This window comes from Piliocolobus tephrosceles, chromosome 8 (genome assembly GCF_002776525.5).
Source record: "Piliocolobus tephrosceles isolate RC106 chromosome 8, ASM277652v3, whole genome shotgun sequence".
NCBI classification, from domain to species: domain Eukaryota; kingdom Metazoa; phylum Chordata; class Mammalia; order Primates; family Cercopithecidae; genus Piliocolobus; species Piliocolobus tephrosceles.
In genome coordinates, this window is record NC_045441.1 from 142,860,001 (window position 1) to 142,885,481 (window position 25,481).

The following is a 25,481-nucleotide window of genomic DNA, read 5'->3' on the forward strand; positions in this document are numbered from 1 at the left end:
TTCCTTCCTTCCTTCCTTCCTTCCTTCCTTCCTTCCTTCCTTCCTTCTTTTCCAGTAGAAATACACTTAAAATAGCCTTAATACATTTTGCTGATTTTAATTAAATAGATTTGTTGGGAACTTAATTCTTACGAAAATTTGACACCATCTCTCCAATTCTTTTAAAACATAATAGAGCAAAAATTATCAGAAGGATGAAGTGTTTCACCAGTGCTTAAGATTTAGATATTTAAAGCTGAAATAGGCTTTAGAGATTGTGTCTTTCAAACTCTTCTTTTATGAGATGAGGAAACTAGGAATTTCTAAGAACAGTTCTCTGGCTTCACTTCCATTGATAGTGCTGTGGACCGAATGCACCAGATCACAATGAATCACTGTGTTGAGCTGTGTCACTCATACTGTTTAGGCCCTTTTTATTCATAATGCTAGCGGTGACAAGAAGCGTTAAGATTTATATAGTCATTCATTGTATCACTTAAATTCTGCCAGGTGTTTGGAAAGCAACTTGGCAATACATTTCAGGAGCAGTAACAATATTGATGCATTTTTATTTGCTCCGGGGAATGCTTCATAATAATCTAAAATGTACAAAGTTGCAGCATTACTTGTTAATACAATAGTGAAAATACTTGAAACTAGGAAAATGAGATAACTTTTTTAAAAAAAGATAAAATATGATGTATTAATTAAAATAATAGGTATGAAGGGTATGTAGTGATACAAAATTTTATGATATTATATTAAATTTTAAAAATAATACAATATACTAGTTTAACAACTATATATATTGAAAGGCTAGAAAGTGAATACTGAACTATGAAAATACTTAATCTTGTTGGGTGGTGAAATTTTGTGTATTATTTTCTAGTGCGGAGATTTCCATAATTGCCATTTCAATGCCATTTATTCAATAATTTTAATCAGGATTTAAAAAGTTTGGCTTCATCTTTCAAAAAACAGCAGACTGCCTTCTCACAATGAATATGTAAGAGCTGTAGACAGTTCCTGGAAATTCTTAAAAGGGAAAATAAGTCGATTATTTTTTAAAAAAAGCATTCTGTTGTTATGCTTATGTCAGGCTTTCTCCATTTTTATGTCTTGTTTTAATTACTAGTTTATTTGTTTTAATTGCTTATTTTAATGACTAAATTAACATCTAAATGAAATGTATTTTCTCTAAGTTATATCCCTCTCGATTTTATATAATCATAGATGTAGGATTTGAATTTTTATCTCTGTCTCTAAAAATTAATTAATTCTGACTCCTCCCAGAAAGAGACATAAATAGGCAAGTATTATTAGAATCATTCCAAAATAAGAAGAACAAATAATAGGTCTGTTTGTGCTACCAGAGGAACTCCAGAATGTGGTTGAGATTAGAACGCGAGACTACTTTCTTTTTACTTCTTCAAATAAACTCCACTGGATACTTGACCCTTGCATCAATAATCCTCACTTTATTCTATGTCATTTAGTGTCTGTCAAGTGCTTCATGCTCTAGTCCTCTCAGCCCCGAAACAGTTTAAATTTGGAAGGAAAAAGAAGCCCACTTTCTTGTCTCTTTCTCTTTTCTGTTGTGCACAGAGCCCGGTGCACTGTTGAACAGGAAGCACAGGATGCTCTGACAGGTGTCATCTCAGCCAGGAACAGGCTGGCCATGGGGAAGTGGGCTTGGCCTCAGTTTCAGCTCCTGTTGTCCTGAGTTCACTGACCTCTGACAACCACGATGGTGGCTGCAACTTCACTTGTCCAGTAATGGCCGGTGGGCCATCTCTAATCTGAGGCTGGATTTTACTTAGCACGTCAGTGAAAACCGTGAGGGGAAACAGCCGTGTTTTTGTGTACGGTTGAGAGGGCATAAACTGGCAGCTCGCGATGCCCGCTGACATGTTTTGTTTGGCCCACAGAGTGGTTTTTACAAACTAAAACCCAGATTTCTGGCGTCTCTTGAAAAATACAAAGATCTGGCAGCAGCAAGATCCTCATTTGCTCCCAGAGAGCAAAATTTGGCTGGAGCTAGGAGGCAGCTGGCCCCTCAGACAGGACAGGGGCTGACCAGCCCTGCAGTGACCCACACTCGCTGACTTCTAACCAGACTGACCTCTGAGTTCAAAACCCCTTGTAGTTCAGGAACAAAAGGGTGGCATAAAAACTCAATGTCTTCTGCAAGAACATTGCACGTTGTGAGAAATCGTAGCACAAACTGTCTCGGTATCATCTGTATTCGTTTCTGTCTGTACAATTCCCTGGATCGTCTTTGTCCCCTTATGTCATTATTTCATTTTTCTCCTGTGTCTCAGATGGTCTCTCTCTCCCTCTTGTCTTTTTTTTTTTTTTCCTTTTCTCTTTCTCGTCCTACTTTTCTCTCTCCTGCCTTTTCTTTTTCTACTTCTCTTAATACAAGATAGAACAGAAAACAAGTATAGTTTACTTACTTATTCTAACTTTTACTGCATAGACTATGATTTTAATTTTTGAAGTGGATGAGGCCAAGCACGGTGGTTCACACCTGTAATCCCAGCACTTTGGGAGGCCGAGGCGGGCAGATCACTTGAGGTCAGGAGTTCAAGACCAGCCTGGCCAACATGGTGAAACCCCATCTCTACTAAAAATACAAAAATTACTCAGGCGTGGTGGCAGGTACCTGTAATCCCAGCTACTCAGGAGGCTGAGGCAGGAGAATTGCTTGAACCTGGGAGGTGGAGGCCGCAGTGAGCCGAGATCACGCCACTGCACTCCAGCCTGGACAACAGAGAGAAACTCCTTCTCAAAATAAAATAATAAATAAGTACAGTAGATGAGTATTTACATTTATGTCTTTAAAAGATGAAAAGAGGCCAGGCGCAGTGGCTCATGCCTGTAATCCCAGCACTTTGGGAGGTCAAGGTGGGCGGATCACAAGGTCAGGAGCTCGAGACCAACCTGGCCAATATGGTGACACCCCGTCTTTACCAAAAATACAAAAATTGGCCGGGCCTGATGGTGGGCGCCTGTAGTCCCAGCTACTCTGGAGGCTGAGGCAGAAGGATCGCTTGAACCCGGGAGGCGGAGGTTGCAGTGAGCCGAGATGGTGCCACTGCACTCCAGCCTGGGTGACAGAGTGAGACTCCATCTTAAAAAAAAAAATCTGAAAATAAGTACAGTAGTGGTTTAATCTTTCTGGCCCCAGAGCTACTGTTCCCTGCAGGCTGAGGGTGGTGTGCCATCACTCCTCCATCACACGTGTACTCTGCCATGTGACAGTCAGGGAAGGCCTTCTCTGGGCAAGGCCCTGACTAGAGAAGGTGGTGGATGGATACAGTGACTAATAAAACACAGATTTCTACTCTTATGTACCTTTCAGCCTGCATATAAAAGAAGTAGTTGTTTCAACATAATATATTTGCAACAGAGGTATTAATCCAATGTGCAATGAGAACAAGGTAAGAAAGATCAACAGGAGGATTGCTATGAACTCTAGATAGAGGCTTGCAGAAGGAACATTTCAGCAGTCCTTGAATATGGGAGAAAAGTCGGAAATGGCATAATAGGCAAAATGAAATGAGTGGATAAATCCACATTTCAGGGGTAGACAGTGTGGTTAGTAGGTTGTTTTGGGAGGGGCTTGAAAAGTTGTGGCTGGAAGGTCTAGGGAAAAGATGGAGAGAGGTCTTCAGGAAGCTTCCATTGTGTGTAGTCTTTAGTCTGTAGCACATGGAAAGGTATCAACCAAAATTAAAGCTACTGAAGCAGAAATAATGTAATAAAGGTTTATTGGAAGCCACATGTGAGAATCGATCTGGGGAAACACACCAACAAAGTTAGACGTGTTCCAGAATCTGTTACAAGCTGGAAGGCTTTCAGAAAGTTTAGGAGAAGGGGACACCTCGTATCAGAGTTGTCCTTTATCATGAAGGGGTACAATAAAGAGGTTACAATCGCTGAAGATGGATTGCAACACACAGGCTACGATGCCTACGTGCAAGACAATCAGCAAAACTTCATGATTCAGAGGCAAATCAGCATCCTTTTCAATGTCAGTAAATCACACAGGACGTCGACAATTTGAAGAGCCCACAGTAAGATTGTTTACTTAGCAACAAGATGACACACAAGACTTGGAAGTTTGCCTAATGTGACCTGTAGGGTATCATTTCCCTCTTTTGATTAAAACAAAAATCTAACCTTGGAAGCACTGATGATCAGTCTCCACTTAGCTTAGAAGGGTAGACATCCTTTTCTCCTTCCTTGGCTCTGGGAAGGCTCATTCCCAAGCAGTCATGTCCCTGAGTGGGGAGAACAAACCTTGTCATCGCATGTGGGCCAGGTTGCTAGCAACATGGAGTAGATCATGACATGAGGTTACTTGCCATTCTCCTGAGTAATGAATCAACCTCCAGTCTCTGGACCATCATTATTTTGGCCTTAGCTGTCGAGACATAGTTTACAATTTCTGGAGAATTCAGGTACAGAGAAAGGAAAATGTTTCCATTTTATTCACAAAAGTATACTTTACCTGATTGTTTTCAAATACAAATAGCTCCTCTATAATTTTTAGAAATATGTTTTGCTATGGTATAGTTTTCTTATTTTATTTGGAATAAAGATTGAATGAGTAGTATTTAAATTGAACATAAAGATTGAAAATTACATTAAAATTATTTATAAAAGTTTATCCCGTTTATATTTACCTGATTTATTTATTTTTAGCAGTTTACCTGGATTGCTTATGAAAATTGAGATATTGGACAAAGTTAGTCATTATTTCAAGTTACTTCCTTGTTAACTATTTTTATGGCCTGCGAATATCAGATGCGCATTTAAGGAAGGAGTTCAGGTTAAATATATGGATATTTTGCTAATAACTCAGAAGATACAGCTGTTTTCATTTAACCAACAAGATTAAACTAGTCTTACCTATCAAAAAATTACACAAAAATCATTCTGGTTTTGGCTGGGCTTGTAGTTTTATAACCTTTGTGCCAAACCCTGACATTTAAAAATATCTAGCAGAGACAAATATAAAAATGTCTTCCAAGTATAATGAGACAAAAGGGAGTGCTGACAATCTTGAAGACATTTCTACTTTTATTTTATCAATAATTTTAAAACCAGCTTGTTTATTAAAGATAAAGATTAACTTAAGTCATGTGAACTTGGGAAATATTTGTGTTTACTAATTTATGAGTGCTCATTTATTTATGTTGATTTGGTACCAGGTAGACACAACAAATAATGCATCTAAATACACATCTAAACATACACAAACACAAATAAAGATTTTACAGCTTTCATTTTAGAATTTTCTTTCCTTTTTTTTTTTTTTTTTTTTTTTTTGAGACAAAGTTTTGCCCTTGCTGCCCAAGCTGGAGTGCAATGGCGCGATCTCAGCTCACTGCAACCTCTGCCTCCCAGGTTCCAGCAATTCGCCGGCCTCAGCCTCCTGAGTAGCTGGGATTACAGGCGTGTGCCACCACGCCCAGCTAATTTTTTGTATTTTTAGTAGAGACAGGGTTTCACCACACAAACTCACTAATTTATAAAAGACAGCTGGATCCAAATTACATTTCTGACAAAATTGAGACTCTTCATATGGCTAAAGTTTTTTTGCCGCTATGGGTAATCTGATCAAAGCTGCGGACCAAAAGTTTGGGTAAAGCAGTTTCCACGTAAGTTTGATTTTTAAAAACTTCTTTTACCAATTTTTATAAGTTTCAAATGAGTTAAATTTTCAGTGTTTACATTTTACCTAAAAACTGACCAAATTGCATAATAAAGACAAAATCTCCAAGTGGTCTTGAAATAGTAACAGGTCTATCTTGTGTTTGCTGGTCTTGTTTGATTAGCAAATGCAGGTAGGAAAAAATTTTTAGCAGTTTCTCTCTTTTTTTGGTGGGGGGGTGGTGCTTTTTCCTTTCAGCCTTTGTAGCAGAAAAAGCAAAATTTTTGTGCTAGACACAGATATAGGATTGCTCTGAGCTCAAGATTCTGACTTATTAGACCTGAGGGCCTAACTTTTCTAAACATTTATCTATCTTTTCCTTTTAGATTATTAATTGTTCAATTAAGCATTCCATTTTAATACGAGTGGCTGAATCTATTTTACCAATGCCAGTGGAAGATCAGGATCATTAAATGGTCTGGCAAAGCTTGCAGTAAATCAATTGGTGTCATTCATTAGTTTCAGTTTAGAAAAAAAACTGGTTGGATCTGTATTTTTATAATCTCAGTAATTTCATTCTCATGCTGTAGTCCTTCCATTTGCTCCTTTTGTTCCAAATTCATACATTTCCCTCTTTTGAGAGAGAAGGAAATGTGTGCATTGTGAAATTCCAAAAATCTCTGCCTAAGAAATGTACGGGAGCTGACAGAACAAGCAGAGACGGATGAGGAATGAGGAGCAGTTGGAGGTAAAAGGGACAAAGTCTCTGAAGTCTTTTTCAGTGCAGTAATAGTTGCGAATATCCTTTTGTTTACCTCTTGAATGGAGACGATTTTTTCTTTCAAAATTTCTTATAGAAGCTTCTAGGTGCTGTTAGAAGTAAGTCTTCCATTCAATTTGTCTGATTCTAAATCCAGTTTTTTCCAGTTGTGTGCCGAAGTAAATCATTTTAGGCATTTCAAAAGATCCCCATTTTGGACGTTGCTGCTTATGACCATGCCAGGTTAGGTGGATCCACTTATCTAAGCCCTTGCTGGTTAAAGGACCAAAAGTATTCTGCATAAAACTGGCTGGTATTGGTTAGAGGCAGTGCACTCTCAGTCTCAGAAGACCTCCTTTCCATTGTGGTTATTTTGGGTGAGACCAGCTATGCAGTGGAGCGAAAGTGCCCCTCATGCCATCACCAGGGAAAAGTGCTTTCACCCCAAACCTCCAGGGAAAAATTCACAAAGCTGTTTTACCCTGCCCTAAAATTAAACAAAAACCCTCACCTTGAATTTGTAACGAGGACACTCGTTCTGAGAAAGACGTTGTATTTTCTAGCCAAGGAGAAAGCCAGCTTCAAAAAACTCACAACTTCGACCAAGACGGGAAGTTTGTTGGTTTCAGGAAGAACTCACCTGTAGCGCCCAGCAGCGGCATCCAAGCTCACAACGGGTTTGTTGCCAGGATCTGCATGAAGGTTGGAAGCTGTGCTGGATGATCCAGAGAGGTCACTCCAAAGCCTACTGGCTATACCATAATGCTGCAGAAATTAAGGCTGTTGAGGCAGAAATAATTTGAGAAAAGGTGTATTGGAAGCCAAATGTGAGGATCAGCCCAGGAAGACACACCAACAAAGTTGAGAGGGTTCCAGAGTCTGTTACAAGTTGAAAGGCTTTTATAAGAACGCTGAAGAGAAGGGAGGGGACTCCTCATATCTGAATTGTCCTTTTCCTTGCAGGGTATGATGCAGGGCTTACAACCATTGGCTACCGATTGCAACATGCAGGCTGAAATGTCTGTATGTATGCAAGAAAATTCGTAACACTTCTTGATTCAGAAACCAATCAGCATTTTTTCAAGGTCAGTAGGTCATACATTAATCAGCCACATCAACAATTTGGGGAACTCATGGTGAGATTCTTTACTCAGGGACAAGATGTCACCATACAGCACAAGACATTCTCCCGGGCGGGTTAGAATTTTTGAGCTGGACCAAGCCAGTGTGCTTTAGGAAAATAACTGTAACCAATAAAAAAAGAGGTTTAGAGAAGGTAAAGATTGTAAACAGAACATCGACAGTGGCTACTTCAAGTCCAGGTGAATGTGATGGAGGTCTTAAATTAAGGCAATGGCTTTGAAGACACAGAGGAGAAGTTGGTTTAAAGTTCTGTAAAGTTGGTTACACCACAGGAGTAGAACTGATAACACTTGACTTCCTTTTGTGTACAGGCAGATGAGATTAAACAATATTCTATGTTATCTGGGGTTTTTTGAGCCTTGCTCTTGGGTGGGGAGATGTCAGACTCAGAAACTGAAGTGGGAAGAGTAACAGATTGTGAAGCAGAAAACCAAAGCCACTTTGAGGAGTAAGCTACTACAAGGTATATGTAGAGTTCATTAACTAACAGTTGATACTTTGAGTGTTTACGGTGTGACTAAAGAATCCTAAACACTCTACTTTCATTATCTTATTTAACCGAAATCCTTAGGAACTCTGCAAGCTTCAGTACTTTATTATTATTTTAAAGATCAGAAAAAAAGCAGTTAAAAAACCCTTTTCTAAGTCACTCAGCTGATAACTGATAGTCCTGAGAACTGAGCTCAGCTTTGTCTAATTCCAAACTAGATTATTTCTAGACTGCATACAGGATCGAGCTGTAGCCTGGGTTGCTGCAGTTGTAAGATGAGGCTGAGGCCATCATTCCATTACTGAGAAGGATGCCACCGCTTCAGACACTGTTCATGTCTGTGAGTCCATCATTATGTATCACCTGATTGCTCCTGGAAGCCGCTACATGTGTCCTAAAGCAAAGACTAGAGATGCAAAACATTGAGTCAGTTTAGCCTAATGCAAAAAAGAAAAATAATGGCTGACACAGCTGTCCTGGGGAATGATCTGTTTCAAGGTTAGACAGAACTGAGCTGTAAACCATCTGGACACTTTTTCAATGTGGATATTTAATCATCTTTCTACTCTGCTCTATAGCATCTCTGTTTTCAGGTTTTCTCTGACTCAGTACATGCAGTGCTGGGAGCAGCACCTGAGTCTGTCTGATTCAAAATTAAATTATTCTTGGGTGAATTCAGGGCCCAGAGGCAGTCTGTGGCCACTATCATTAACATTATCGCCAGGCCCAAGTGTTCTGTCTTTCTCATTGACCAGGAAGGAAGAATACGATCATCTATTTATGTTACATTTGATGTGTGCGCCCACAGAGTTGCACATAGCATCCTCCTGTAACAATCTTTGCAGTATTTGTTTTTTGTTGATCATTATTCATCTTGTATATTTAGAGTTTTTTTTAATTATGTGTTTCATTTAGAGGTTGTATTCAAAAAAGCCTCTGGGTATATTTATGCTTTCTACCATTCATTTCCCTTCTATTACTTGACAAATTAGGGGCATTATCATTTTATATCTCTTTCTTCCGCTAACAGCCACCTTTTCTTCTCTGCATTTATTATCACATATGTATCTACTACAGGAAAAACAAGCCAATCCTTTAGATATGTATCTCCTCAGAAACATGCCTAGAATTTGATATAAATGGGATAATCATACATGTAGACCAGTATTTTTAAAGTCAGCATAATGTTATTAAGAATTGTGTTATTGATATAACTGGTAGCCCCAGGTAATGCAAAATGTGAAATATTGTATACACCCATCTCTTTAGTAAGTATAAAAGTTATAAGCAAAATATTAACAAGTGGAGTTCAGCTATGTACCAAAATCATAATATGCTAAAGTAAGGTTTAATGATTACAACAGCATTTAAATATCAGGAAATCAATCAACAAAATGTATTAGAACTACAAAATGATAGAAAAATCTTTACGATTAAGTCGCTAGATGCTGAAAAAGGGATCTCATAAAGTTTATCAACAGCTCCTAATAAAAATCCTTGCTAATGTAAGAATAATAATTGCTTAAATATGCTAAAGTTTGTTTACCAAAAACCAACCGTCAGTGAAAACCATTTAAATGACAAACAATAAAACCATTTCAATTATAGTCAGGTATCAGGCAAGAATACTCACTATCACCAGTAATATTTAATATGTTCTTGAAGAAAGTGCAACCAAACCATATGATTGAAATAAGAACTAGAAAAATAAAAGAAAAAAAAAGACATCTTTTTTCTCATAATAGCATTTTATTTCTGAAAAACCTAAAATACATTAGTTTTTTAAAAACTAATAAGAATATATCTTAATATGGCTAAATATAAGAAATATATTATGAAATCAATAACTTTTCTCTTCACCAATAGAAATACCTTGAAGTGAAAATGGAGAAAATATTCCATTCATAAAAAGAACAAAAATATAAAAAGACATAAAATAAATCTGACATGAACTCCAGAAGATTGAAAAAAGCAAATATAAGATCTTGTTAAAAATTTGAAAACATTAAAGAAATGATATAATATTAAACAAGAAAACAATATTTAAAATGTTAATTATTTGAAAATTGATATCAAACTTTAATACAACCCTAATTAGAACGCTGAAACAACTTTAGTGTTAAACATTTTGCAAAATGATCTTGATTGTCATATATAAGAATAAACACCTTTGTGTAGCCATGAAAGCATTTCAAAATGCATAGTAATGTATACTCTTTTACCAGAAGTGAAAACACATAAGAATGACATTATATTCAACTCAACAACAATAATAGCTAACACTTTGAGTACTTATTATGTACCAGGTATTGTAATTACTTTATTAAATTTGTGTATCAAGTATGAGGTAGGTATAAATATTAACTATACTTTACAGAGACACAAAAAAATTGAGAAAATTTCAACATCTCTCATAGTGAATGGTATAAACAGGATATGAATCACAGGCTTTCTGAATCCATGGTCCAAGCTTAAAACCATCAAACTTTGTATAGGAATAGCAAAGAGAGTGGTGAAAAACTAGAGAATTTGAAAGAAGCTGCCAATGTAAATGAGTATTTGACATGAGAAACACCAGGGGTAGGGTTAGTGCTGGCATACCTAACTCTTCATCTACAAAGACGTAATGTAAGTCTCATTGTACAAATATACAAAATTAAGTTCCAATTGACTTAGAGGCTTAAATGTTTTTAAAAGTCTGTAATTTGGTTTCATAAAAAGAGAGAACTTGTTCATCAAAATTGGAAATTCTGAAGTTATAAAAGATAGCCATATTTAATTTTCCATATAACATTTTAAATTTTAATTTTAAAAAAGACAAAATTAGTAGACAAATAATGGACAAGGAGTATATCTACAACTGACAAGGAATTTTTCCAAATTGAGCACAAAAAGACAAATAAAGAATAGAAAATGAACAAAAATATTTTAGAATTAACCCAATCAAGCCTGAAACCAAGGCCTGCTTTGCCTGGGAAATTGATCTTTGATTCATAGAGCAAATGTTCTAGAATGTGTTAGATGTCTTTCGCATTCATTATTTGCACTTGGTGAGAAGGTAGACCTACAGCTCAAAATGCGTACAACTGCTGGGTGCATGGAGACTGGAGTGGTCAGAAATGCATGGAATCACACCTAACTATGGCAGTGGTGAGTTTCTCAAATTGAAAACTGAAATTCTCACTGTCTCCAGCGATATCATTAGCAATTGACCCTCCATCAAGGAATGTGATCCCGACTAATTTCGAAGTGTAGGAAGTTGCATTCTTTGCCGGTTTCTTTTGGTGTTATTGTACATCAGCCCCATTGTCGCCACCCTTGTAACAGCTGAGGATGTAATCATTCCTTTCTTCAGCAAACCTCTAGGGAGCATCTGTTATAACACAGTCACTGTTAGGCACTGGGAATAGAGCTGTGGCAAAACAGATGAAAATTTGCTTCTTGGCTTCTGGTCCTGGCCATGAGACTGTAAGAGGATTAGAATTACCCTCCTAACATAAACTACTATAAAATGGGATAAAATGTGGAGAAAAAAATCAGTTTTCATATATTGGACAACAGGCAGTGCACAGCTGTGATCCCCGAGAAAAGAAAAACATATGAATGAACCATGCCATCCTGTGGGCTTTCTGCGTGAATGCTGGACTGCAGCACGAAGGGGAAAAATTCAAGACCTGCAGTCTTGCCAAGTTAAGAAGACAGAAGTCAGAGTTCAAGAAAAGAAGATGGCTGCAGTTTATGAGACACAGTACCCAAAAGGAGGAAACTAACTAGAGAATATTCACAAAATCTATTTAAGTAATTGCTTTTAATGGTGAAAACCACAATTACTTTATTATTATTATTATACTTTAAGTTTTCGGGTACATGTGCAGAATGTGCAGGTTAGTTACACAGGTATACATGTGCCACGGTGGATTGCTGCACCCATCAACCAACCACCTACATTAGATATTTCTCCTAATGCTATCCCTCCCCTCACCCCCACCCCCCAACAGGCCCCGGTGTGTGATGTTCACCTCCTTGTGTCCATGTGTTCTCATTGTTCAACTCCCACTTATGAGTAAGAACATGCAGTGTCTGAAAAACCACAATTACTTTTGCATCGGCCTAATACATAGATTTCCCTTTGAGACCTCGGTTAATTATTGATCTTTATATGTGAAGAATGAAACACCAAAAGGCCAAACAAAATAAAACTCTAAGGAAGTAACAATTACAGGACTCTATGAGAGGAAATATTCCCAGAGCTCACATATTGTCAGGAATTATTTAAGTTTATTCTAACCATGAGACATTAAACAGAGACACCAGGAAAGTAGTTTCTTAGGATGAGGCTCAATTAGCCCTAGGAATATAGTCATGTGTCACATAATGGCATCTTAAGTCAACAATGGATGTAGGACATTGGTCCCCTAAGAGTATAATATCCTATTTTTATTGTGTCTTTTCTATGTTTAGATATTTTTAGATACACAAAAATTACCACTGTGTTACAGCTTCCTACAGTATTCAGTACAGTAACATGCTGCACAGGTTTGCAGCTTGGGAGCAACAGGCTTTGCCATGTGGCCTGGGTGTGGAGTAGGCTGTACCATCTAGCTTTGTGGAAGTACTTTCTGTGATGTTTGCACAATGGCAGAATCGCCCAATGACACATTTCTCAGAACATATCAGACATACTGTGAAGTGATGCGTGACTAATGACCACTATGGAATAACCCTTAAAACATCTTTTTTTAAAAACCTTGAATAAGTCAGGTTAATCCACAAATAATTAATTGCCTATCATAAAAAGTCCAATATTCTTTGAAGGAAAACAAAAAGTCCTAAATTCAGCAAGAGAGAATTAAAAATACCTGGTGTTAATTTAAAAATAAAACATGATACATGCAAAGGAGCAGGGAAATGTGACTCATAATGAGGAGAAATAACAGTTGATAGAAACAGACCTGCAGATAACAAAGATAAGAGAATTAGCAGAAAAAGCACGTTAAAACTGCTAAGATAAATGTACTCCAAATGCTCAAGGCTATAAGGAAAACCATGAACATGATGATAAGAGAAATTAAAGATTATAAGACACCCAGATGAAATTTCCAGAGATTAAAAAAAAAATTTAAAAATTCTCTAGATGAACAGCAGAGTAGATACCACAGAAGAAAAGAAAAAAAAAAAAACTCTAAATTTTAAGCAGTAGCAATAGAAACTATTTAAAACCAGAACAAAGAGAAACTTAAAAAAAAAAAAAAGCCTGAACAGCATGTCAATAAGCTGTTGGACAGTAAAAAGTAGATTAATATACCTGTCATTAAAGTTCCAGAAAGGGAAGAGAGAAAAGATGATAAAACAAATTTTTGAAGAAATAACGACTGAATTTCTTCCACATTTGGTAAAGAACTCAATAAACTCCATAAAGAAAATAGTAACAAAGAATATGATAATCAAGTTACTTAAGATGACTGACAAATAGAACATCTTAATGGCAGCCAAAGGAGGGAGACATGTTTGGAAGAACAAACCTAAGAAAACAGCTGACTCTTCAACAGAGGGCCTGCAAACCAGAGGACATTGGAATGAGATCATTTAAAGTGCTGGGAGGCATAAAACACTGTCAATCTAGAATTCCACATACCACAGAAATCTCTCTCAAAAATAAAGATTAAGAATTTGTGTAGGCCCAGCTACTGAAGACGCTGAGGCAGAAGGATTTCTTGAGCCTAGGAGTTTACGGCTGCAGTCAGCAGTGATCATACCACTGCACCCCAGCCTGGGCAACAGAATGAGACCTTTTTCTCTAAAAAAAAAAAAAAAAAAAAAAAAAATATATATATATATATATATATATATATATATATATATATATACTTAAAGATATATATTTTCAGAGAAAATCAGACAGTATTTATTGGCCATAAACCTATACTATGAGAAACTTAAGGGAAGTTCTTTGGAGTAAGAAAAATTATACTAGATGAAAAGTTACATCTACAAGACAGAAGGAGGTGTGCCAGGAATGATAAATGTTGTCAACATACGGCTAGGCTCTTGGTGGAAATTTTTGTAGAATTAGTTAACTAGTTCTTTAAAATATCCTTCTTTTCTTCAAAGGGTTCTTTAAGTACAATACGATATGCCTGGCTCCTCTGAATGTAATCTCGTGTAAAACTTCTGTCTGAACCTTTGTCCTACTCTAAACACTGAAATGACATAAACACATAAAACCGTTGGAACATGTTAGAACTTTCTTGGACAATGGTGGCATTAAGAAATCTGATCTAACATAGGGTGGAATGTAACTGACAGTTTAAGGGACAGATTTCCTATATCATTATGCCTACAAGCTCCCCTTAATACTCCTGGAGGATTTTAAATTTTGTTTAAAAGGAAAGATCCAATTATAGGCTATTTATGTTATCTAATTTTAATATAAAGACATGGATTAAAATTAAATGAATTTTAAGGCCGGGCACAGTGGGTCATGCCTGTAATGCCATCACTTTGGAAGGCTGAGACTGGCAGATCACCTGAGGTCAGGAGTTCAAGACCAACCTGCCCAACATTGTGAAACCCTGTCTCTACTAAAAATACAAAACTTAGCCAGGTATGATGGTGGGCGCCTATTATCCCAGCAGCTCGGGAAGCTGAGGCAGGAGAATTGCTTGAACCCAGGAGGCAGAGGTTGCAGTGAGCTGAGATCATGCCACTGCACTCCAGCCTGGGTGACAGAGTGAGACTCCATCTAAAAAAAAAAAAAAAAAGTGGATTTTAAGAGCTATACCATCCAAACCCTAGTCAATGAAAATCTTGAATGGCTATGTTAATATTAGATAAAATAGGCACCAAGGAATATTACCAGAAATAAGAAGAAATATTTCATAATGATAAAGTAGTAAGATTATTAAGAAGACTTAAGAATCCTAAAGATGTATGCAGCTAGCATTGAGATACAATATTTGAAGGAATAATTGGTTGAACCAAAAGAAGAAATAGACAAATCCTTAATTAAAATTGTAGATCCCAACAATCCCCTCTGAGTAATTGATAGACCATGTAAAAAAACTTTAATAAGGATACAAATGTCTTGAAAACACTATTAACCAAGTCACCTGAATTGACATTTGTGCATCACACCACTCATCAATAGCATTCTTTTGAGTGCACATGAAACATTCACCAGAGTAGATTATATGCTGGGTCATTAAACACATCTCAATATATTTCAAAGGATGGAAATTATACAAAGTATGTTCTTTAACAGAAACAAACTGGAAATCAATACCAGAAAAATATCTGGAATATATCTTGATAATTGGAAATTGAACAACATATTTCTAAATAACAAATCAGCCAAAGAAGAAACTGAATGTGTTTTAAGTGAATGAAAATAAAAGCCATAATATCAAAATGTATGGTATACAACTAAGCAGTACTTAATGGGAAATGTATATCTTTAACTGTTCATATTAGATCTAAGCTTTCACTTAAAAAACTAGAAAAAAAAAAGATTTAAAACGCCAAGTACACAGAAGAGAAGTAATAAAAGAGCAGAAATCAACTACATAGAAAACAGAAAAATGTTAGAAAAAATGACCAGCTTGTTTTTCAAAAAGATCAATAAAATCAACCAAGAGCAAAGATGATGGAAAAAGAACAATATCAGACACCAAGCAAACACATTAATAATTTGGACAACATAAATGAAACAGAAAAGTCCTTGAAAGACACCAAGTATTACAGTTCACCAGTGAAGAAATAAGTAACCTGAATTACTGGATGTTGGTGTAATAAATTGAATTTGTAGTTTAAAAGCCCCATATATTAAAACTCAAGGACCAAATTGATTCACTTGATCAATTCTACCAAACAGTTATGTAAGAAATAGTACCAGTTCTGCACAAACTTATTAGACAAATAGAAGAGGAGGAAGACATATTGCCCAAGTCCATTTCTTAGGCCAGTATTACCCTGAAATGAAAACCAAACAAGGAAGTTGAAAGAAAATAACACCACAGATGACTTTCCCTCATGAACACAGATGCAAAAATCCTCAACAAAATACCAGCAAATTGAGTCCAACAATGTATCAAAAGGGATAATACATCATGGTAGCTTATCCCAGCATGCAAGGTTGGTTTAACATTTGAAATCAAGCAATGTAATTTACCATATTGACAGACAACGACTAAAAAAGCAGAATAACATAATCATCTCCATAAATGCAGAAAAAGCATTTGAGAAAATTAAACACACATTCATTATAAAAACTCTGAACAAACTAGAAATAGGAATATCTTCAACCTGATAAAATGTATCTATTAAAAATACTGCAAATATACTCAATGGAGAAGAATGAAGGCTTTCTCCTTAAGCTTAGGAAAAACAGCAAGGCTCTTCACTCTCACTACTTCTACTGAGCATTATACTGGCAGTTCTCTAGAGTGCAATAGGCAACCAAAAGAAATAAAAAGTGTCCAGATAGAAAAGAAAGGAAAAACCTAGATACACATGAAATATGATTTTGTAGAAAATTCTAAGAAATATACAGAAAATATCTACCAGAACAAATAATTACCTTTATCAGTGCCACAGAAAATAAGGTCAAGATACCCAAATGAATTTTGCATATTAGCAATAAACAGTTGGATATTTAAACTAAAATATACGTGTATTTTATATGTACAAAGCATCAATTATAGTACATCCTTGGGAATAAATTTAACAAAACATGGGCAAAATCTGTATGCTGAAAGCTACAAAACATTGCTGAGAGAAATTAAAAATTATAATAATCTTCCTTTCAAGGTGTTTATACTCTAATGAAGAAAGCAGACAATATTTAAGATAAATAAGTTTAAAAATACATAATATGTATTAATATGATTAGACTTAGAGAAATAAATCAGAGAAAAGGGTTATAAAAAGTTAGAGGCAAGGCTGTTAATATCTAGATATATTAGCCATTGAAGGACATGGAAGGCCTCACTTAGAAGGTGACTTGAGAAAAAAAGCCAAAAGAAATGAAAGGTCAAGAACATTTCAGGCAGAAGAAAGAGGAAGTGCAAAGGCCTTGAGAATGGCATGTGCCTGGCTTGCTCTAGGATGGACAGAGACTGGCGTGGCTGGAATGAAGGGGATGGGACTGAGGGGAGAATACTGGGAGATGGACGCAGAGAGCTAAGAGGGAACTGGGTCCAGCAGGGCTGCCTGGTCAGTCAGGACTTGGCTTTTCCCACAGGTGAGATGGGAAGCTGTGGGAGGGTTTCCCAGGGGAGCGATGTGATTTGCATATTTGAGGGATGCCCCTGGCCACCTGGGAAAGTAGGTAAAAGGTCACTGTAGTACCTCAGGAAAGAATGCACACACCTTAGACAAGGGTAATGATGGTGGGAAAGAGAAGAAATAGTTCCAAACCTATTTTGAAGGTAAACCAATGGTATTTTCCAACCACATAGATGTAAGGTGTGTAAAACAGAGGGAAAGAGAAAAGATAGCCAAGAGTTTGACCTAACAACCAAGCTAATGGGGTTGCCACTATCTGAGAAGACGAAAAAGGTTACAGGAGCTGAGCGGGTGGGAGTGGAGTAGAAGGGCTCGGCCTATTCCCATTGACTTGAGGTATCCATGTGACACTCAGGTAGAGATGTCAGGGAGGCAGTTGGCCAGACAAGTCTGAAATTCAAGGCCAGGTCCAGTGCAGGTTCCGGTGGTCTGGGCTGGAGACATGAATGTTGCAATCCTCAGCCGGACAGTGCATGGGTTTTACAACCATGAGACTGGATAACACCACCTAGGAAGCGAGGAGATCCAAATATCAATCCTTGAGCACTCCAACATTCAGAGCTCAGGAAAACAAAGAGAAGCACAAAATAGCATGAAAAGAACTGGTGAGGGAGGTAGGAGAAAAGCAGGTGATGGGTGTCCGGGAAGCCAGGTACAGTCAGGGCTTCGACGAGTAGAGAGACTGGTCAGCTGTGTCAGGTAAGATGACAGCTGAGAAATTATGGCACTTAGCAAAGTGAGTCTCTGATAACCTTGAGATTGTGGTCGCGTGGTGGGGATAAGAGCATGACAGGCAGGAGTTTAAAAATGAATAGGAGGAGAGAAATGGAAGCATGAGAGTATTTTCAAGGGAAAGTGGATAGACAGTTTTCTAAAGATAAAATCCACATTGTCTAAAACATGGATAGTAAGGATCAAATGTATCCATAAGCAGTGAAATAGAAACTAAACTATCAGTGAGGCTCCACTTTACATCTATAGGAGGGTCGAAACTGAAGAAAAAACACCTTATGCTTCCAGAGAAGGGAAGAAAACATACATTCATACATCTGTGGTGGGAGTGCGCATTCCAAAAACATTTTTGAAAAACAGTTTGGCAATATCTATTTAATTTTAAAACTTGTAAATTGTCCACTTCACCCGTGGATATCTATTCTATACAAAAATGTGAAAACCACACATATATCAGCAAAGACGTAGATTGGGATCTTTATTACAACATTGTTTATAGTAAGAGCTCACTAGAAATGCTTATAATCTATTCTCATTATTCACAGCTTCTGTATTTCCAAATTCACCCACGTGATAAAATGTATCTGTGAGCCCCGAGGAGATCATCACAGCACTTTTGCTATCATTCTCAGGCATAGTGCAAAAGATTTGAGTTGTCCAATGTTGGCATTCCCAACTACAGCAGAACATAGCATATTCTGCTTTCTCATTTCAACTTTCAAGCTGTGAACCACTGTTCTTTTCTGTTGTTCCATTTGGTGCTCCTTTTTTTTGCATGTTTGTGCTGTATGCTGGTGATCTCACTGTTGAAAGCGGGTCCCAGGCATAGTGCTGAAGTACTGTGTCACTAAGTGCAAGAAGGCTGTGAGCGCCTTATGGAGGAAATGTATCTTTGAGATTAGCCTTGCTTAGGCATAAGTCATGTGTTGCAGGCCATGAGTCCAATGTTTATGAATCAACAATATATATTCGATAAGGTGTCTTTAAAAAGAAAGATACATAAAACAAGGTTATTTATTGATCATTTGACTAAAATGTTGTGACCAGAGGTTCAAAGGAACCTAACGTTGAGTCTCTTCTAGAGGCAATGGTTCAGTATCCACTAGTTCCACATGAACTAGTGTTCGTGATGACTTTATAGAACAAAGCTACCATAAATAGCAGGAATGGATTGTCTCCCTTTGGTGAGAATTGAGTGACTAAATTAAAGTCTATCCCACGGTGTGCACTATGCGATATCATGAACTCTTTAAAGATCACTACTCAATCAAAGGAACCCAAGTCCTCAGAGTCATTTCCTTCATTTCCTTAAGGCTTTGTTGCATGAGAAAACTAAGGTGCAGAGGAGTGTAATGTGATGTCACTTCTTTCTTTTATTTTTTCTTTTGGAGATGGAGTCTCGTTCTTGTCGCCCAGGCTGGAGGGCAATGACGCGATCTCGGTCCGCCACAACCTCTGCCCTCCAGGTTCAAGTGATTCTCATGCCTCAGCCTCCTCAGTAGCTGGGATTACAGGCATGCACCACCATGCCCGGTTCATTTTGTATTTTTAAAGTAGAGATGGAGTTTCTCCATATTGGTCAGGCTGGTCTCGAACTCCCGACCTCAGATGATCCACTCACCTCGGCCTCCCAAAGTGCTGGGATTACAGGCGTGAGCCACTGCACCTGGCCAATGTGATGTCATTTCTAATCTCTGTCATCTCTCTCTGTGATTTCATGTGGTTGCGTGAGCATACATAGAATGATGTCCACCAGGTCAGCAATGTGGGCTCTGGGGGTGGGGGTGGGTATCTGTGGAGCAATGTGCTTGCAGTGCAGAGGGCAGGGGCAATGAAAAGAAAACAGCACAGTTGATGGTATCATTTATGTGGGATGATATTTGTACTATGAAGAAATTTGAAGGAAAAAGTCATAGTTAGTCTTCTATCTACTGACTTGTAAGGATGCCCATATTGGAAAAAGAGCAAGTTGCAAAATAATGTGTACAATGCGATTCTATTCTAGTAACAACTCTGCTTATTATATGCTTCTTAGAATTAGTGAGAAAAAGGTGTCACATATCAAGAGGTTGAGAGTCTTGTAGAAAAGTTTGCTTTTTAATGCTTATTTCTTTCTTTTTCTTTTTTTTTTTTTTTTTTTTTTTTTCTGAGATGGAGTTTCACTCTTGTTGCCCAGGCTGGAGTGCAGTGGCCCAATCTCGACTCACTGCAACCTCTGCCTCCCGGGTTCAAGCGATTCTTATGCCTCAGCCTCCCAAGTATCTGAGACTACAGGCATGCGCCACCACACCTGGCTAATTTTGTATTTTTTTTTTAGTAGAGATGGGGTTTCACCATGTTGGCCAGGCTGGTCTTGAACTCCTGACCTCAGGTGATCCACCCACCTCGGCCTCCCAAAGTGCTGGGATTACAGGCTTGAGCCACCGTGCCCAGCCTTTAATGCTTATTTAGATTGGCTTGTCTCAGTAAGTCCAATAAGTAAGTTTTGCTGAAATTTGAAAAAAAAAAAATACAAATAAAATGTGAAAAAACATCCATTAGCTAAATATTATTCAACTAACAAAGAAAGGATATAGCCATTTTAATAGTTAATTAATTTTGAAAATGGCACCAGCAGATACAATTTTATTACAAGATTCTCACTTGTTATATGTAACGCTTTAAAATTCTTTGTCTATTTTTTCTTTTAGGAATCATTAAGAGCCATCAAATATGAAATATCTCCAGATAGAGAGTACGCACTTTTTTCATACAATGTGGAACCAGTGAGTATTATCCTTTTCTGCCTACAAAAGAATTGTTTCTTTATGCTAATATGTCATTAAGTACATTTCCTTGACTCTTCTATATTTAGTGATCTTTGAATCCAGAAATATGTTGTACATCCCGGAAGTCTCTTTTGCATATCATACTGCCACCTAGGAGAGAGGAAAGGTATACAAATCTGCTTGGCACGGGAAAAAAGTCACAAACTTCAGAGGCTTTTTAATAGACTTTTCTTAGGAAGGTGGTACGAATTTGTTTCTTCATAGACACGAATCTTGCCTTTTTGTGCAATTATTTTTCTGGCTGTTTTCTCAATGAAATAATAGATTTTATCCTAAGAACAAAAAGAACAAAAAGCAACTGCTTAAACTGAAATAATATCCTAAGAACAAAAAGCAACTCCTTAAACTGAAATAATTTGTTAATTATCTCCTGACCATCATAGTGTTCTAGTGAAGAGTTGAAGCTATCACTTCCATTATATAAATGCCTATTTTTAGCACTTCCTGTATATATAAGCCTCCTGTAACATTTCACCATAATTTTCTGTAAAATCTCACTGTGCTTTAGTAGCAGTATAAAACTTCCTAAGCCAGGGTCTTCCTTCTTCTTCTTGTTTTTCATTTAACATGTTGGTATTTCAAATTTCATTTTGGCTCTTTAATTTTAAATAAGCTGGAAGGTGAAGTTTATTTGTATAAGTGGAGAAGATGTCCAGTTTATAAGAGATAAGCAACTGTAGAAATGTATGTTTTAGGAACTTTCCTCTTTGTCAAATAAAATATAGAGTCCACTACTGCCTCCCTAGCATGTCTGAGACCATTTGAATTGGAGTTTCTTGATGCTTCTGTGAGGTATAATGACTCCTGCATTTTAATTCAGGTCAGAATGGCTCCGTGGTGAGTTTGAGAGAATCTTCTCTGGCATGAGACAGTCAAGCTTTTTGGTTTATATCCACTGGGAAAGCTGGGATATTGGTTTGCATGAAGATGCAAGTTCAATTCTGAATTCTTAAACTTTCTTTTAGAAGTTGATTGGACAACTAGATTACTGGAGATTTCAACTTTGTTCTTCCAACTGTAGATTGTTTGGACTCAGTTTCAGTCTTCCATTTTTCCATTTTTAAACATCCATTGTATAAAGTTTTTCATTTTTTTCCATCCAAATTCTTTGAAACAATTGGGCATCTTTATCTCTTTGATTGGGATCAGTAGGTGAACTTGACATTCTAAAAAGCTTGGGACTCTGCATTACCTAGACACAGCCTTAAACTTGCCTCTTTCAGCCTCAGGCACCTGGCTGCAATGTGCACGGATCGTAGACCATTTCAGCTTCTTCCATCACCCTTGAAAACCACCAAAAATATAATCTCCACACCTGTGTAAAAGGAAAATGTTAGCAGATATTTGAAAGTCTTTCATGGATGTGTTCTGGGTTGCCCCAGGAGGCACAGCTAACACCTGAGTGAGAAAAGCCTGGAAAGACAAATTGATTTCAGGTTCTCTTCCTAGAGAATCTTTTAATCATTGGAGCACCCCAGCTGTGGTATGGAGGTAATGCGCATTCTGCTCCCAGAAGCCTCAAAACAAAGTGAGGTATTTGTTCTCCAGAATGTGACAGAGGGGCTCCCACACCCATGTCATTGGAAGAGGCAGGCTCTCGTCAGTGGTTCTGTGGTTCTGTGCATGATACAATCCTCCACCACTTTCTTCTGCTTCCCAACGCTCTGTTTGAAAGCGTTCCCTGGGATCCCATTGAACCAGAAACCATTTTGATGAGGATCATTTTGCTAAAGATGAGTCTTCACCATGTGGAGCAGTGGCTGTAAACAGGAACCTTGAAATAACCCTTTCTCACTGGGCAGCATTTGTCGGTGTTTGGAGTAAGACTCTTCAGTTTGTTTTCTCAACTGAAGGAAAACTTAGAAAGTTTAAAGTGTATTTAGAGAACTATAAAAATGATAAAATGTAAAAAAGTCTATAGAAACAGATACTTTAACTTAAATAAAATAAGTAATCCTTAATAGTTTTCAGTACCGAGCAGTCACTGTATACATGACTATTCAAGCAAGTATTCTCTGCTCTTCTGTAGGAAAAATTATAAGGGAAAGAGGTTGGGATTCTGCATGAGAATTTGGAGTTAGATATTAGGAAGATCTTCCTAACTAGATAAACTAAGATGTAAGTAATATTAGAAAAGGGAGGGGTGAATTTCAAAGGAAGAGTCTAGGTCTGTTGATTCTGGAATTAGTGGAATAGACCAGGACTTCCTAATCAGTATTTGTATCAGTAATTATTATTGCTAGTATTGTATTAATAGTATAATCAATTAATAATATTATATTATCCATTGGTATTCCTTAGAAACAACTAAAGTTTCCATATTCAAATACATTTGAGAGCTCTAGTTAAACAGGTAAGTTTCTTGAAGTTCCTGATATTCTCATGATGGTTACGTAGCACTTACCGAGTGGGTATTACAACATGTGATTCCAATCTAATTATAAGGAATTATAAGGAAACTATAATTTGTTATTTGGATTCAAGCTCAACATATTCTTATGTGTGTGTATCTCAGAGGCAGCTAGATAACTTGTTTATATGAACCAACTCAAGTTTTCATTAAAAAGACTATCATAAAAATGTTTTAGTGTAAACCAACTGTCCAATTACTGGATATCTTTCATTTATTTCAGTATATGTTTCATTTGCAATAAAATTTTGGTATATTGGGTTACCACTGCAGTAAAAAAAAAAAAAAAAAAAAAAGCAACTACCCCATATTTCAGCAGGGTAATTATAATCTCTTCAACCTCTGCTTCTCTGTGTTGCCTGCCCAAAGATACTGGACTTGGAAGTCAGATAATCGCAGGTTCAAGGGCTCTTTCCGATGTTCACCAGCTATGTTTGCTTGAGCAACCCACTGAGTCTTATGCACTGCATCTTGGAGCCATCTTCCTGGGAGAACCTGGGCTTCTGTTTCTCAGTGGCGAAGGGCGACCCAGTAGGTGTCAGCTCCCTACACTTTCAGGGTATATGTGTTTGAGCACAGAGTAGTTCCGTGTGTACACCCAGGAGCAGATTTAAGGCTCTATCCAATTTCATTGGAGTGGAGTTGATGGATGCCTACATGAAATCGGCTGCCTTGGCGGTGGCTCAAGCAGGAGTGAGTAAGAGCTTTCCAGCACAGCATGGGTGGTAAGAGAAAGGAGTGAACAAGACCAGATCGTTAAGGAGTTTAGACACAAATAGTACTGCAACATCCTGAGAGTAAGAGTTGAAGGGAAGATTTTTAAGTTTAATTTCTAGAATATGCATTGGGTATCTCTTCTTCTCATTTATTCAGACTAATTGCAATGTTATATCATTTCCCAGTTGTTTGGCGTAGACTGATTTAATTTGTCCATTTTTATATTGTCAGATACTCAAAGACAGGGACAGGTCTTTTTATCTCCTGTCTGTCCCCACCCCAGAGGACCCAGCGCAGGGTCATCTGTGTACATTTAGTACTGAGCAAATATATTTGTGGTGTATCTTTTCTCTGAACCCCTTAGCGCCATACCAAGATACAATCCAAGTTCTTGAAATTCTATCAAATCCACAAAATATGTAATGAAAGGAAAATATCTCAGTTGTGAAATATCCTAATAACATTCCATGTTTATTCTAGAAATGTGGGATCATGCTAATTAGCATATTTTTTCCTAAATTCTTCTAATATTACTAAATGTATAGCTTGGCTAGCACCCTTGAACTTACACAAGTTAGCTTATCTTAATATGCCAACCCTATGTTTTTTTGAGAGCTTCAAAAGTAGCCTTTAAAAAGATGTTTCAAATATCAATTATCAAGTAAATTCGTGAAACACCAAACCCAGTTTTCCATTTTTTCAAGCCTCAGACACCTATCGGTTCTAAGTAGTGTGTCTGGAATGTGGAAAATAGTAAACAGTATTGTGTTTGTATTTCTGTGGCACCAGCATCATAGTTTGCAATGTGTGCTTATTTACACCATCTTATTTTATCTCAAAAGATCATTCCTGCTCCAAAGAGACATTTGCTAAATGAGTTTTATTTTATTTTATACATAAAATTTCATAACATTTCTCAGTATACAGTTTCTGAATATTCTCTTGAAACTAAGTTAGACATTGGAGAAATAGCAATTTTTTAGTTTTAATTTGAAAGTGTATTAACTATACCAATAAAGAAAAATTGCCTTAAAACAAATGTATCTAATTAGAGCAGCCATGCTTTTTTATATTGAGATGTATTTGACAAATAAGAAACATTTCCAGATCTCTTTGGGGAGAGAGAAAAAGAATGTAAAATGCATTCTCTAAGATCATTGAAAAATATTAATACTTTTTCCTACTAAACTATTTTAATATTACTAAATGTATAGCTTGGCTAGCATCCTTGAACATACACAAATTAGCTCATCTTAACTATGCCAACCCTATATATTAGTGAGAGCCTCAAAATAGCCTAGTATTAATATCTTAGATCATTTAGAAATATTAATTTCAAAGAGCTAAGAGAAAAATATCTTCCTTAAAGCATCATTTCTGAAAGAGTCACTGAAGATTTGTGAAGAATTTCATTGCAATATTTAAAGGAGTTAGTTGAGATGATTGTATCATTGCCAGTGGAACATCACTGTGGTCCA

At 37.0% G+C, this 25,481-nt stretch overlaps 1 protein-coding gene across 11 annotated transcripts in view; it reads left to right on the plus strand.

Annotated features, from left to right (window-relative positions):
* Positions 1-25,481, plus strand: part of DPP6 (dipeptidyl peptidase like 6) — a 1,140,747-nt gene that overhangs the window by 796,228 nt on the left and 319,038 nt on the right. For all 11 annotated transcript variants that reach the window (XR_003306682.2, XM_026447005.2, XM_026447006.2 and 8 more), the window contains one exon: positions 20,739-20,813. Coding sequence is in view for 10 of the 11 variants with exons in the window: in XM_026447005.2 (XP_026302790.1) it covers positions 20,739-20,813 (75 nt within the window). In the remaining variant the exon portion in view is untranslated. The remainder of the gene's footprint in view (positions 1-20,738; positions 20,814-25,481) is intronic.